The sequence below is a fragment of the Amblyraja radiata genome, chromosome 2 (assembly GCF_010909765.2).
Source record: "Amblyraja radiata isolate CabotCenter1 chromosome 2, sAmbRad1.1.pri, whole genome shotgun sequence".
Taxonomy (NCBI): domain Eukaryota; kingdom Metazoa; phylum Chordata; class Chondrichthyes; order Rajiformes; family Rajidae; genus Amblyraja; species Amblyraja radiata.
The window spans coordinates 122,795,502-122,811,566 of record NC_045957.1 but is presented as its reverse complement, the minus strand read 5'-3'; the positions used below and the strand labels follow the sequence as shown (position 1 = coordinate 122,811,566).

At 51.3% G+C, this 16,065-nt stretch overlaps 1 protein-coding gene across 1 annotated transcript in view; it reads left to right on the top strand.

Annotated features, from left to right (window-relative positions):
- myo10 (myosin X) overlaps window positions 1-16,065 on the top strand; it is a 204,671-nt gene that overhangs the window by 159,148 nt on the left and 29,458 nt on the right. Inside the window, 9 exon segments of the mRNA XM_033040061.1 lie at window positions 524-638; window positions 1,927-2,033; window positions 2,810-3,022; window positions 5,246-5,285; window positions 7,067-7,756; window positions 9,007-9,228; window positions 11,686-11,809; window positions 13,996-14,239; window positions 15,908-16,065. The exon segment at window positions 15,908-16,065 is cut by the window's right edge and continues 6 nt beyond it. Coding sequence (XP_032895952.1) covers window positions 524-638; window positions 1,927-2,033; window positions 2,810-3,022; window positions 5,246-5,285; window positions 7,067-7,756; window positions 9,007-9,228; window positions 11,686-11,809; window positions 13,996-14,239; window positions 15,908-16,065 — 1,913 coding nt within the window.

Here is a 16,065-nt window from a genome sequence, read left to right as displayed (position 1 = left end):
TGGAGCGGCTGGGCTTGTACACTATGGAGTTTAGAAGGATGAGAGGGAATCTCATTGAAACATATAAGATTGTTAAGGGTTTGGACCTTAGAGGCAGGAAACATGTTCCCGATGTTGGGGGAGTCCAGAACCAGGGGCCACAGTTTAAGAATAAGGAGTAAGACAATTAAGCGGAGACGAGGAAACACTTTTTCTCGCAGAGAGTGGTGAGTCTGTGGAATTCTCTGCCTCACGGGGCGGTGGAGGCAGGTTCTCTGGATTATTTCAAGAGAGAGCTGGATAGGGCTCTTAAAAATAGCAGTCAGGGGATATGGGGAGAAGGCAGGAACTGGGTACTGTTTGGGGATGATCAGCTATGATCACATTGAATGGCGGTGCTGGCTCGAAGGGCCGAACAGCCTGCTCCTGCACCTATTGTCTATTGCCACTGACTGGTTCGCACGCAACAAAAGCTTTTCACTGCACCTGACACATGACAATAAACTAAACTGAAACTGAACTGATGTTTCATTTTCCACCTCAGGTACAAAGTGCTGATGAGGAATCTCCCAGTAGCTGACGATTTCAAGGGGAAGTGTGAAGCTCTTCTCTGCTCCTATGACTGCACCAGGAAGGAGTGGCAGCTGGGCAAGACCAAGGTGGGAGACTCGGCCAGTCGCATTAGTATAGTTTTTAGTTTCGGATTACAGCGCGGGAAACAGCCCACTGTGTCGGCATCGACCAGCGATCCCCGCACACATGAACACTGTCCTACACGCACACTAGGGACAATTTACATTTACACCAAGCCAATTAGCCCACAGACCTGCACGCCTTTGGAGTGTGGGAGGAAACGCTGGTCGGCACGGACTCGGTGGGCTGGTTTGTATCGTTGTATCGCTAAACTAAACTAACGATGGAAAATTCCAATTTAAAATTGAGAATGTTAATAAAACACCGTCAATTTAGAAGATTGTGAATATCTGGAATCTGAGAAGATTGTGGAGATTGTGATAACATACCTTGTATATGTTCTAGAAGATAGACACAAAATGCTGGAGTAACTCAGCGGGACAGGCAGCACCTCTGGAGAGAAGGAATGGGTAACGTTTCGGGTCGAGACCCTTCTTCAGTCTGACGAAGGGCCTCGGCCCAAAACGTCACCCATTCCTTCTCTCCAGAGATGCTGTCTGTCCCGCTGAGTTACTCCAGCATTTTGTGTCTTTCTTCGGTGTAAACCTACCCCCTTCTTCTTATCATGTATCTATACACTGTAAATGGATCGATTATAATCATGTATAGTTTTTGCTGAATGTTTAACACGCAGGGTGACTTGGACAGGTTGGGGCAGTGGGCAGATGCATGGCAGATGCAGTTTAATGTGGATTAATGTGAGGTTATCCACTTTGGTAGCAAAAACAGGAATGCAGTTATCTAAATGGTGTCATTGGGAAAAGGGGAAGTACAACGGGATCTGGGGGTCCCTGTTCATCAACCAATGAAAGTAAGCATGCAGGTACAGCAGGCAGTGAAGAAAGCGAATGGCATGGTGGCCTTCATAACACGAGGAGTTGAGTATAGGAGCAAAGGTCGTTCTGCAGTTGTACAGGGCCCTAGTGAGACCACACCTGGAGTATTGTGTGCAGTTTTGGTCCCCGAATTTGAGGAAGGACATTCTTGCTATTGAAGTTCACAAGGTTAATTCCCGGGATGGCGGGACTGTCATGTGCTGAGAGAATGGAGCAGCTGGGCTTGTACACTCTGGAGTTTAGAAGGATGAGAGGGGATCTTATTGAAACATATAAGGGTTTGGACACGCTAGAGGCAAATGGCCTACTCCTGCATCTATTGTCTATTGTCTATTGCAACAACAAGCTTTGCACTGTGCCTCGGTACACGAAACAATAAACTAAACTAAACCACGTATCTTGTACATGTTCTACGCAGGTTTTCATCCGCGAGTCTCTGGAACAGAAGCTGGAGAAACATCGCGGGGCTGCGGTCTACAAATGTGCTATGGTCATTCAAGCCCATGTACTGGGCTATCTGGCAAGGTAAACCCCCTGGAGAATGAATATAGAGCGCTTAGGGCTAACGGAATCCAGGGGTATGGGGGAGAAGGCAGGAACGTGGTACTGATTGTGGACGATCAGCCATGATCACATTGAATGGCGGTGCTGTCTATCTCTCCTTAAGGAATTGATTTTCTCCCCCAAATAAGAAGCAACACAAGAGGAGCGTGCGGCCCCAGCGAGCCTCGCCAGCCGCGTGTTTGTTCCTTCGACTTTTTTTCATTTTTTAGCATGTCTAAATCAGGAGTTGGCAACCTACGGCCCCCGGGCCAAATCCGGCCCGTACCCCCAAATCCTCCGGCCCGCGGGCCTTTTTTCCCCCTCAATCATCCGGCCTGCTGACTTCCATCATCTCAGGTACCTGGAATGTTTAAGAAAGAACTGCAGGTGCTGGAAAAACCGAAGGTAGAAAAAAAATGCTGGAGTGAGTTCCTCCAGCATTGTTTTTCTATCTCCGGCACCTGGGATTACACCTTCTGTGACTGGACTTCACTGTTGGGATCGGGGGCTGTCAGTAGGTCGGGGACGAGGGAGTGGGAAATTTGAGCTTAGTGCTCCCCGTGGCATCCTCGAAGGGGCGGGATCCAAGTGTACACGTGATAGATCAGAATCAGAATCAGAATCACACTTTATTCGCTAAGTATGTTTTGCAACATACGAGGCATTTCACGGGCCAGGTCAGTCATACAATTGGTGCGTGCAACAAATAAATGTGAACTTGTACATGATTCCCCCCCCCCACCCCACCCCCCAAATAGGAAGCAGTACCAGAAGACGCGGTCCATGGCAGTGGTGATCCAGAAGAACTACCGGGCCTTGTTGTGGAGGAGGAGGTACGTGCTGTTACGAGAGGCCACCATCAGGCTGCAGGCTCAGTGTCGCGGTGTGTTGGCCCGCAGGCTGCACAGGCAACTCCTCGACACCAAGAGGAGGAGAGAGGAGGAGCAGTGGAGGCAAAAGCAGGAAGACAGGTGAGCGGCAGGGCCTCATGGCTACCGCCCGCACAGCAAACCCGACTCCTCGTCTAAACGCACCTCCTTCAGAACAGGTTTCACCAAGTTCACAATTTGATAGGAGCAGAATCGGGCCATTCAATAGACAATAGCTGCAGGAGGAGGCCATTCGGCCCTTCGAGCCAGCACCGGCATTCAATGTGATCATGGCTGATCATCCCCAATCAGTACCCCGTTCCTGCCTTCTCCCCATATCCCCTGACTCCGCTATCTTTAAGAGCCCGATCTAGCTCTCTCTTGAAAGTATCCAGAGAACCTGCCTCCACCCTCTGAGGCAGAGAATTCCACAGACTCACAACTCTCTGTGTGGAAAAAGTGTTTCCTCGTCTCCGTTCTAAACTGCTTACTCCTTATTCTTAAACTGTGGCTCCTGGTTCTGGACTCCCCCAACATCGGGAACATGTTTCCTGCCTCCAGCGTGTCCAAGCCCTTAACAATGTTATATGTTTTAATGAGATACCCTCTCATCCTTCTAAACTTCAGAATGTACAAGCCCAGCTGCTCCATTCTCTCAGCATATGACAGTCCCGCCATCCCGGTAATTAACCTTGTAAACCTACGCTGCACTCCCTCAATAGCAAGAATGTCCATTCGGCCCATCAAGTCTGTCGTTGTTGTTGTTCGTCCTTCATAGTCATAGAAGACTATGACTTTTTAGTTTGTGGGCCCGGAGGTGACTGGTGAGCTGACCCGGGCCCGAAGGATCGCCCGACTATGGGACACAGTTGGGTGGGCGCGGCAGCAGAAGTTGAAGTGGCCCGAGCCTTTGCGCGCGGCGCGTTTCCTCCGAGCCTCTGCGGCGCGCTTCCTCCCAGCTGCACGCACTCCCGTAGTGAGCTTGCCTCGCCCGCTTGGGCGATACGGGTCCTGAAGCCGTGACTTGCGCTTGACTTGGATGAAAGCGAGGGAGAGTTGCGCAAACCGCCAGCCTCACTCTCTCGCCCGGCCGACCTGCATCCAGTGGCAAGACATAGCCAAGACGGCTGTCGATCCATCGAGTCTACTCCGCCATTCAATCATGGCTGATAGAAGGTCATGAGGAATAGTAGAATCAGGCCATTCGGCCCATCAAGTCTACTCCTCCATTCAATCATGGTAGATATGTCATGAGGAATAGGAATAGAATCAGGTAATTCGGCCCATCAAGTCTACTCTGCCATTCGCTCTCAACCCCATTCTCCTGCCTTCTCCCCATAAACTCCGACACCCGCACTAATCAAGAATCCATCTATCTCTGCCTTAAAAATGTCCATTGACTTGGCCTCCACGGCCGTCTGTGGCCAAGAATTCCACTGATTCACCACCCTCTGGCTAAAGAAATTCCTCCTCTTCTCACCAATTAACAATTAACAGTACTTGCCAACATTAGATCTGGAGCAAGCAGTGAACATCAGCTAACAGAAGATAGATACAAAATGCTGGCGTAACTCGGCGGGACAGGCAGCATCTCTGGAGAGAAGGAATAGGTGACGTGTCGGGTCCGGACCCTTCTCCGGACCCTTCTTCAGACCGAGAGTCAGGGCAGAGGGAAGGATAAGGTGTGAAAACGAGACAACAAAGGGGTCGTCCCGTTCGCAGGTCAAGGAAAATGTTGAACATATCATTGTTGGCTCGGGGAAGGTGACAACGAGGCCTACAAAGTAACATTTAATTTGGATGACAGTCAAACTAGTCGGAGAACTAGGATGGGGATGGGGATGGAGAGAGAGGGAAAGCAAGGGTTACTTGAAGTTAGAGAAGTCAATGTTCATACCGCTGGGGTGTAAGCTGCCCAAGTGAAATATGAGGTGCTGTTCCTCCAATTTATGCTGGGCCTCACTCTGATAATGGAGGAGGCCCAGGACCTCTCGTCTCCCCCTCCCCTGACTCTCAGTTGAAAGAAGGGTCTCGACCCAAAACGTCGAGAGAGAGAGAGAGAGAGAGAGAGAGAGCGACAGAAAGAGATGCTGCCTGACCCGTTGAGTTAAGAAGGGTTTTGGCCCGAAACGTTGCCTATTTCCTTCGCTCCATAGATGCTGCCGCACCCGCTGAGTTTCTCCAGCATTTTTGTCTACCGTTGAGTTACTCCAGCATTTCGTGTCTATCTCCGGTGTAAACCAGCATCCGCAGTTCCTTCTGACACGCCTCGACCTAGTCACACCTTAATGCAACTGCGCTAAATTCTTAACCTATCTTTTGCAGAGAGAGAAAAGAAAGAGAAGCGGAAATCCTTAAAGAACAGGTAATAAATGAATGAATGAATACGTTTATTGGCCAAGTGTTCACATACAAGGAATTTGCCTTGGTGCTCCGCCCGCAAGTGACAGCATGACATACAATGACAGATAGGAATGACACATAAAACATTAATAAATCTACGTTTCACTCGGGGGTGGGTGCTGGGCCCAGGGCTCTTTGTGGTTTATCAATGTAGTTTAGTTTCATGTCTCATGTACATTTTTGTTGCGTGCTATCCGGTCAGTGAAAGAGTAAATATGATTAGAATCATTCCGTCCACAGTATACAGATACAGGACAAAGGGAATAATATTTAGTGCAAGGTAAAGTCCAATTAAAGATAGTTCAAGGGTCTCCAATAAGGTAGTTCAGGACCGCTCTCTAGTTGGTGATAAGATGGTTCAGTTGCCTGACAACAGGTGGGAGCCTCACAGCACCAGAGAACCACCAGGGTTCCATCCTGACTACGGGTGCTGTCTGTACGGAGTTTGCACGTTCTCCCCGTGACCGCCTGGGTTTTCCCCGGGTGCTCCGGTTTCCTCCCACACTCCAAAGACGAACAGGTTTGTGGGTTAATTGGCTTCTGTAAATTGTAAATTGTCCCTAGTGTGTGTAGGATAGTTCTACGGGGGGATCGCTGGTCGGCGCGGACTTGGTGGGCCGAAGGGCCTGTTTCCGCACTGTATCAAAAAACAGAAGGAACTGCAGATTTAGTTGTCAGTCAGTTTGTTGGTTAGTTAGTTAGCTAGTTAGAGGAAGGACATTCTTGCCATTGAGGGAGTGCAGCGTAGGTTCATCAGGTTAATTCCCGGGATGGCGGGACTGTCATATGCTGAGAGAATGGAGCGGCTGGGCTTGTACACTCTGGAATTTAGAAGGATGAGAGGCGATCTTATTGAAACATATAATATTGTTAAGGGCTTGGACACGCTAGAGGCAGGAAACATGTTCCCGATGTTGGGGGAGTCCAGAACCAGGGGCCACAGTTTAAGAATAAGGGGTAAGCCATTTAGAACGGAGATGAGGAAACACTTTATCTCACAGAGAGTTCTGAGTCTGTGGAATTCTCTGCCTTGGAGGGCGGTGGAGGCAGGTTCTCTGGATGCTTTCAAGAGAGAGCTCTTAAAAATAGCGGAGTCAGGGGATATGGGGAGAAGGCAGGAACGGGGTACTGATTGGGGATGATCAGCCATGATCACAGTGAATGGCGGTGCTGGCTTGATGGGCCGAATGGCCTACTCCTGCTCTTATTGTCTGTTGTCTATTGTTAGTTAGTTAGTTAGTTGGTTAGTTGGTTGATTTGCTGGTTGGTTTGCTGGTTAGTTGGTTTGCTGGTTAGTTAGTTCGTTGGTTTGCTGGTTATTTAGTTAGTTGGTTTGCTGGTTAGATGGTTGGTTTGCTGGTTGGTTTGCTAGTTGGTTTGCTGGTTAGTTAGTTGGTTTGCTGGTTTGCTGGTTAGTTAGTTGGTTTGCTGGTTAGTTAGTTGGTTTGCCGGTTGGTTAGTTAGTTGGTTTGCTAGTTAGTTAGTTGGTTTGCTGGTTAGTTTCTTTGGTTTGCCGGCTAGTTAGTTGGTTTGCTGGTTAGTTAGTTGGTTTGCTGGTTAGTTAGTTGGTTTGCCGGCTGGTTAGTTGGTTTGCTGGTTAGTTAGTTTGATATTTGGTTAGTTATTTGCAGTGTATGGTTAGTTGGTTATTTGGTTAGTCAGTTGGTTATTGGGTTGGTTTGTTAGTGAATGTAACTAGCTTCTCGTGAGCAGGTTGTGAATTTTCTGCTCTTGCCTTCACAGATGGAGGCAGCTATGCGCCTGCAGGAGGAGGAGGCGGCCATGTTGGAGACGGAGCGGGTATCGGTGGGGCGGGTGCAGCTGGAGAAGCAGGAGAACCGGCAGGTGGAGGAGATCCTGCGGCTGGAGCGGGAGATCGAGGAGCTGCAGCGGCAGAAGGAGCAGCAGGAGTCGGCACTGACTGAGGACTCGCTGACCCGGCTACAGCGCCTGCGAGACCAGGAGCTGGGCCGGCTGGAGGAGGAGGCGTGCCGGGCCGCCCACGAGTTCCTGCGCTCCCTCAACTTCCAGGAGATCGACGAGTGCGTGCGCGACATCGAGAGCGCCCTGGCGGCCCCCGCGGAAGGCGGGCCGGCGGGGAAGCCCACCTTCAACTTTAGCCAGCCCTACCCCGAGGAGGAGCGGGGGGAGGGAGCGGGGGAGGCGGGGGGGGAGGAGGAGGAGGAGGACGAGGGCTTCGACGCGGATGATGACGCGGCCTTCAAGGACTCGCCCAACCCCAGCGAGCACGGCCACTCTGACCAACGCACCAGCGGTATCCGCACCAGCGACGACTCGTCTGAGGAAGACCCCTACATGAACGATGGCCTCGCCCCCTCCATCACCAGCACCGAGGGACCCGCTCCCGACATCACCGTCACCAACACCAGCAAACCCACCCACGACGACTACACCTACTGCCTACCTGAGCAGGTAGGTACGCTGACCAAGTCTACATAGACCGGACAATAGACATAGACCGGATCATAAGATAGGAGCAGAAGACCATTCGGCCCATCAAGTCTATTCCGGCATTCAATCATGGCTGATCTATCTCTCCCTCCTCATGCCATTCTCCTGACTTGTCCCCATAACCTCTGATCATTGAACATAGACAAAACATGGACCTTAGAGCATGGGCCTTAAAGCATGGGCCTTAGAATATGGGCCTTATAACATGGGCCTTAGAACATGGGCCTTAGAACATGGGCCTTAGAGCATGGGCCTTAGAGGATGGGCCTTAGAACATGAACCAAAGATAAACACAAAATGGTGGAGTAACTCAACGGGTCAGGCAGCATCTCTGGAGAAAATGAATAGGTGCCGTTTCGGGTCGAGACCCTTCTTTAGACCCGACCTATTCCTTTTCTCCAGAGATGCTGCCTGTCCCGCTGAGTTACTCCTGCATTTTGTATCTATCTTTGGTTTAAACCAACATCTGCAGTTTTAACCTACACACAGACCGTAGATCAGGGGTGTCAAACTACCGGCCCGTGGGCCGCATCTGGCCCGACAAAGGGGTCCGATCCGGCCCGCGGGATGATTTGGGGGGGGGGGATACAAGTATATTCACGAACATTTATTCCGTATCTGTACGGCAGCCGCTCTCTCTCTGCGTTGCTGCTCTCTCTCTCTCTCCGCCTCTCTCCCCCTCTCCCCTCCCTCTCTCCTCCCCCTCTCCCTCGCTCTCCCTCTCTCTCCTCTCTCTCTCGCCGCTCTCTCCCTCGCAGCTCTCTCTCTTTTAATTTGTTGATATTTTCTCCCTCTTTTCCCCCCCGCCTCACCCGGAATCGTGCCCGTTCCTCCTTGTCCCCCTCCTCACATATTCTTCCGTCTATATTCCTTCCTCTGGCTTCAAAATTCGTACCTCTTCTATCCTTAACTCATACTTTGTGATTCTGGCCTTTGTTCACCCATCTGCCTAATTTAAACCCACTCTCACCTGTATCACTAGGTAGACTTTTCCCGTCCTCCGCCCTCTTAAAGCTTTCTCCCCTCCCCTCCACAACAAGGAGTGTGAAGGTTCGCGACCCGAAACGTCACCTCTCCATGTTCTCCAGAGATGCTGCCTGACCCGCCCGCTGAGTTACTCCAACACTCTGTGAAACGTCACCTCTCCATGTTCTCCACAGATGCTGCCTGACCCGCTGAGTTACTCCCAACACTCTGTGTGTGTTTTACAGGTGGAGGTCGGGAAGGAGAGCCCGGAGCTGATCCCCCCCGACGAGGAGTCAGATTACGGGGAGGGGGACTACGAGGATGGGCCCGTCACGTCGGGCAGTAGTGTGGGCTTCTCCGATCCACACAGCAGTCAGTGGTCTCCCGACTGCCAGTACCGCTACTCCGTGGGCACCTACAACAGCTCAGGAGTTTACCGCCTCAGCTCAGAGGGACCGCAGTCCTCAGTGAGTATCACGCCCGCTCTCAGTTCCACTTCAGTGTGGATTAAATGGCAGCTTCATCGTTGTTTGCGTCAGGGTATAGGCTGATTATCATCACGTGCAACGAGGTACAGTGAAAAGCCTTCTCCAACATAAAGCATGGAGCAGTACAGACTACAAACTATTTCGTTAGTTCAGGGCCTGTCCCACTTAGGCGGTTTTGTACGGTCGTGAGTCGTCTCCTCAAGTCGCCTAAAGAGTCGTAACGTTGTTCTGGTCGCCGCTGGATTTTGGAATGTTCAAAACTTTGCGGCGACTGTGGGCTTGACGGAGCTTGACTTCTACTGACGTTGGTGCTGTCGTAGGTTGTCGCCAGGACGACGCAGGTTGTCGCCAGGACGACGCTGGTTGTCACCGGGTACTGACTTGGGTGATTTCCATTGACGTCAACCCACGTCAGGTATCGGCAACTGAATTGTCTTCAGTTGTCGCCGACAGGGTCGTTGCTTGTCGTAGCTTGTCGCGGGTGGACGTAGGTTGACTTTGGTTATCGTCGGTTGTCGCCTGTGTGGACGTAGGTTGTCGTAGGTGGACGTGCTAATGGGTCGTCGGTAGCTTGCCGTAGCTTGACGTCGACTAGGTGGTAGGTTGTTGTAGACATTGTCGTAGGGAGGGGGTCCAGTCGCCGCTTTTTCGGCGACCTGCTACGACTGTGACGGTCGCCGGCACTCGCTGAAAAATTTGTCAATTGTACCGAGGTACAGTGAAGAGCTTTGCTCTAGAATATCGACCAGTACAGAGCAGGAACAAGGAACTGCAGAGTTAGTTAGTTTCATGAAGACATTTCTTTGCTTTGCATACATGTGACAATCAACTGAGCTCAAGTAACTAACAAAGGAGGACCCAGTGTAGGGGGAACCGGTGTGAAGAGGGGGGGGGGGGGGTAGAACAAAGGAGGACAATGAAGTACCATTCTTCATTCATTCATTACACTATTTAACCAAATCTGCAGTCACCGTTGCCATCGGGAAGAAGGTTCAGCAGCCTGAAGACTGCAACGTCCAGGTTCAGGAACAGCTACTTCCCCACGGCCATCAGGCTATTAAACACAACATCGAATAAGCTCTGAGCTCTGAACTGCAAAAGACTACATTATTATTATGTGTTATTTGCACCATATGTGTTATTTATTGGACTTTTTCTTTTTTTTCTCTGCCCCGTTATATACAATGTTGACATCTTCACATATTCTGTTGTGCTGCAGCAAGTAAAGGGCCTGTCCCACTCGGGCGTCATTTGCTCGTCATTTACGCAACATCATTTACGCGTCACGATGCAGGACGCGCGCATGGCGTGCATTACGCGCGCGTGGCGTGCATTACGTGCGCATGGTGCGTGGTGACGTAGGCAGTGATGCGTGGTCACGTGCGGCGCCCCAGGATTTTGGGATTAACAAAATCTTCGCGCACCACCTGCGTGACGTGCAAAAATGACGCCCAAGTGGGACATGCCCGTAAGAGTTTCATTGTCCCATCCGGGACATATGACAATAAAACACACTAGACTCTTGACTCTTGTTCCTACCCTGCACTGGTCTATGTTCCACAGCAAAGCTTTTCACTGTACCTCGGGACAATCGACAATAAACTAAACTAACTAAACTCTAACTAATTCTGCAATTCTCCATGTGTTTGTAAAGAGCCCTGGTGAGACCACACCTGGAGTATTGTGTGCAGTTTTGGTCCTCAAATTTGAAGAAGGACATTCTTGCTATTGAGGGAGTGCAGCGGAGGTTCACCAGGTTAACTGTCATATGATGAAAGAATGGAGCGGCTGGGCTTGTATACACAGGAATTTAGAAGGATGAGAGGGCATCTTATTGAAACATATATGATTATTAAGGGATTGGACACGATCGAAGCAGGAAACATGTTCCCGATGTTGGGGGAGTCCAGAACCAGGGGCCACACAGTTTAAGAATGTGTAAGCCATTTAGAACGGAGATGAGGAAAAACATTTTCACCCAGAGAGTTGTGAGTCTGTGGAATTCTCTACCTCAGAGGGCGGTGGAGGCCGGTTCTCTGGATACTTTCAAGAGAGAGTTAGATAGGGCTCTTAAAGATAGTGGAGTCAAGGGATATGGGGAGAAGGCTGGAACAGGGTACCGATTGTGGATGATCAGCCATGATCACATTGAATGACGGTGCTGGCTCGAAGGGCCAAATGACCCCACTCCTGCACCTATTGTCTATTGTCTAAAATTAATCTTTTCACTGTACCCCGGTGCACCTGTCAACAATAAACCTAAGATAGACAAAAAAAACGCTGGAGTAACTCAACGGGATAGGCAGCATCTCTGGAGAGAAGGAATGGGTGATGTTTCCAGTCGAGACACCTTCTTCAGTGACTCTGCCATTTCTCGGTTTGCCGTCTTCACCTGTGATCGCCGATCGCTTGACCGTCTCTCCCCTTTCTCCGCAGTTCGAGGAGAGTGACGATGAAGTCGGCTCTAGGTTTGACACGGAGACGGACCTATCGTACCGGAGAGACTCTGTGTACAGCTGCGTCAGTCTGCCCTATTTCCACAGCTTCCTCTTCATGAAGGGTGAGGACACATTTTCGCTTGCACAATGTCCACGAGTTCGTAACACCTCGGGCGCTGTCACTGAGTGTGTGGAGTTTGCACGTTCTCCCCGTGACCGGATGGGTTTCGTCCGGGTGCTCCGGTTTCCTCCCACGTCACAAAGACGAGCGGGTTTGTAGGTTAACTGGCCCTCTATCAATTGCCCCCTAGTGTTTCAGTTCATCTCTAACTAGACTCCAATAAAGTAAACCAAAGGCGCGCGTGTTTGTAGGTTAAATCACCGCTGTAAAGTGTCCTCGAGTGAGTGGGGCGCAGCGGTAGAGTTGCTGCCTCACGGCGCCAGAGACCCGGGTTCCATCCTGACTACTGGTGCTGTCTGTATGGGGTTTGCACGTCCTCCCCGTGACCTGTGTGGGTTTTCTCCGGGTGCTCCGGTTTCCTCCCACACTCCAAAGACGTGCGGGTTTGTAGGTTAATTGCCTTCGGTATAAGTGTAAATTGTCCCTGGTGTGTGTAGGATAGTGCTAGTGTGCGGGGATCGCTGAGTCAGCGTGGACCCGGTGGGCCGAAGGGCCCGTTCCCATGCTGTATCTGGATGATACTGTATTCTCACATGTGTCTAGACACATGACCAATAAAATCTTACAGCAGACCTGACCTATTGATAATACTTACAAATACTTTTATTCCTAAAACAAAAACAAACCCACACAGAGTATTAAACCGATCAAAGGCGGCCGATGTTGGCAGCTCACAAACAAACAGCCATCAAATTAATATATCGCCAACTTTATCAATGATACACACAACTTCCCCGCAGCGACCAGCGTTCACGGACGGCCTCCAGAGTCCCCGTGGACACTGCGTGTTCCCGCTGCAGGGACAGGCGGGCACCGACGTAGGCCCGGAAAAGGGGCAGGCGATCGGTCGCCTCTGGTGTGACCGTCGACCGCCCGCTGCCTGGACCCGCGAACGAACGGCCATCTTGACCGGGTCCAGGAGCAGACCGACAGGGAGACTCCCCCCTCCCTCCCGACCGTCCCGACCCTTCCCCCTCTGTGCCGGGTGCCCCAAGATCAGGAGTGTGGGGCTAAAAGGTAGCCAAAACTTGAGGAGCAGCCCCCCTACAGACAGTCGAGCAAGGGCTGCAACCTCTCACACTGCACGTACACACGGATGCAGAAGTGCAGAGCTCGCCGCAGAAGTGCAGACCTGAGCTGGCACGTTTCTCACGCCTTCAAAGTGAATCAAACAGTCTTATATTCTCGCGACGCCGGATGGCACCGACTCGGTGGGACGAAGGGCCTGTTTCTATCGAAGATGGACACAAAAAAGGCTGGAGTAACTCAGCGGGACGGGCAGCATCTGTGGAGAGAAGGAACGGGTGACGTTTCGGGTCGAGGCCCTTCCTCAGACTGGGCAGTGGGAAACGAGAGCTATGGACGCGGATGTAGAGAGATATGTAGAGATGTAGAGAGATATGTACCTAACTCCTCCCTCCAGAGCCGAGGGTTCGCTCTGCCAGTGGCCAACCACCAGGTGCGCCACATTACCGCCCCCCCCCTCCCCCCCCCCCAGAACCAGAGGGACCGAAACGGACGGGACGCCGAATGAGGCGGCCAGATTGCGTAGATACGTCCCCTCACACAGGGGGACTTTCCCGGTCCGGAATAATCTGAGGGGACCCGTTATAGAAACATAGAAAATAGGTGCAGGAGGAGACCATTCGGCTCTTCGAGCCAGCACCGCCATTCAATGCGATCATGGCTGATCGTCCACAATCAATAACCCGTGCCTGCCTTCTCCCCATATCCCTTGACTGCACTAGCCCCTAGAGCTCTATCTAACTCTCTCTTAAATCCATTCAGTGACTTGGCCTCCACTGCCCTCTGTGGCGGGGAATTCCACAAATTCACAACTCTCTGGGTGAAAACATTTTTTCTCACCTCAGTCTGAAATGGCCTCCCCTTTATTCTAAGACTGGTTCTGGACTCGCCCCTGGTTCTGGACTCGCCCCTGGTTCTGGACTCGCCCCTGGTTCTGGACTCGCCCCTGGTTCTGGACTCGCCCAACATTGGGAACATTTTTCCTGCATCTAGCTTGTCCAGTCCTTTCATAATTTTATATGTTTCTATAAGATGCGTGTTCTGTCTGTGTTATCCATGTTACATCCATGTTGTGCGAACTAAACGTGGGTTACTTTGCAGGGGGTTTGATCAACACGTGGAAGCGGCGTTGGTGCGTGCTGAAGGACGAGACCTTCATGTGGTACCGCTCCAAGCAGGAGGCGCTGAAGCAAGGCTGGCTGCTGAAGAAAGGTGGCGGCACCTCCACCCTGTCCCGCAGGAACTGGAAGCGGCGCTGGTTCGTGCTGCGGGAAGGGCAGCTGGCGTACTTCGAGAACGACAACGAGGAGAAGCAGAAAGGGACCGTGGACATCCGATCTGCAAGGTAACGACGGCGCAGTGGGTAGTGCTGCTGCCTGACAGCGCCACACAGCCCCCCCTCCCCCTCCGCCCCCCCCCCCCCCCCCCCCCCCCGGCTCAAACTTCAAATTATCTGTGTAGGAAAGATTCTGCGGCAATTCTTCAGAAATAATCTGAAGAAGGGTCTCGACTCGAAACGTCGCCTATTTCCTTCGCTCCATAGATGCTGCCTCGCCCGCTGAGTTTCTCCAGCACTTTTGTCTCCCTAAGATTCTGCCTGTGCTGGTTTACACCGAAGATAGACAACAGGTGCAGGAGTAGGCCATTCGGCCCCTCGAGCCAGCACCGCCACTCACTGTGATCATGGCTGATCATCCCCAATCAGTACCCCGTTGCTGCCTTCTCCCCATATCCCCTGACCGTGTTATTTTTAAGAGCCCTATCTAGCTCTCTCTTGAAAGCATCCGAAGAACCCGCCTCCACCGCCCTCTGAGGCAGAAAACAAAATGGTGGAGTAACTCAGCGGGTCAGGCAGCATCCTCTTCATACAAGACCCGAAGCATCACCCACTCCTTCTATCCAGAGATGCTGCCTGTTCCGCTGAGTTACTCCAGCATTTTGTGTCTATGTTCAAATAAACTTGCATCTCCTCTCTCTCCATCCCCCCCCCACCCAAATCATTGCACTGGGTTCAAAGTGGTCTTGTTGAGTCTCATTGTGTGTGCCTCGGTTTCACCCAGCCCACAGCTAACAACGGCCTGTTTCCTTCATCATCATTACTTTTTTGCATATTTTTCATTAATTTGTTCTATATCACTTAATATCACCGTCTATATCTCTTGTTTCCCTTCCCCCTGACTCTCAGTCTGAAGAAGCATCTCGACCCGAAACGTCACCTATCCATGTTCTCCACAGATGCTGCCTGATCCGCTGTGTTACTCCAGCACTCTGTGTCTGTCCCAACTTCGATTGATTGATACTTTATTATCACATCTTGAGTTTAATAATAATAATAGTGGATGGGATTTATATAGCACCTTTCTAATACTCAAGGCGCTTTACATCGCATTATTCATTCACTCCTCAGTCACACTCGGTGGTGGTAAGCTACTTCTGTAGCCACAGCTGCCCTGGGGCAGACTGACGGAAGCGTGGCTGCCAATCTGCGCCTACGGCCCCTCCGACCACCACCAATCACTCACACACATTCACACACATGCAAAGGTGGGTGAAGTGTCTTGCCCAAGGACACAACGACAGTATGCACTCCAAGCGGGATTCGAACCGGCTACCTTCCGGTTGCCAGTCGAACACTTAGCCCATTGTGCCATCTGTTGTCCCAAAAGTCTAGTTTAGAGATACAGCGTGGAAACAGGCCCTTCGTCCCACCGAGTCCGCACCGACCAGCGATCCCCGCACACCAACACTATCCTACACACACTAGGGACAGTTTTACAATTACACCAAGCCAATTAACCTACAAACCTGCACGTCTTTGGAGTGCGGGAGGAAACCGGAGATCCCGGAGAAAACCCAAGCAGGTCACGGGGAGAACGTACAAACTCCGTACAGACAGCGCCCGTAGTCAGGATAGAACCCGGGTCTCTGGCGCTGTGAGGCGGCGACTCTACCACCGTGCCGCGGCGCCCATTTTGTTATTACCGATCTCTGCGATTTCCTTTTACACTTTCAGGGAAATCATCGATAACGCGGGCAAGGAGAACGGAATTAATATCGTGATTGAAGACCGAGTCTACTACCTTGTTGCCGATACTGCGGAGGATGCCAGGTACCTGATTTAATGTTCGTCTCGCTTGCAAACGAAAGATCGCCGGATGTGACGGTGTATCG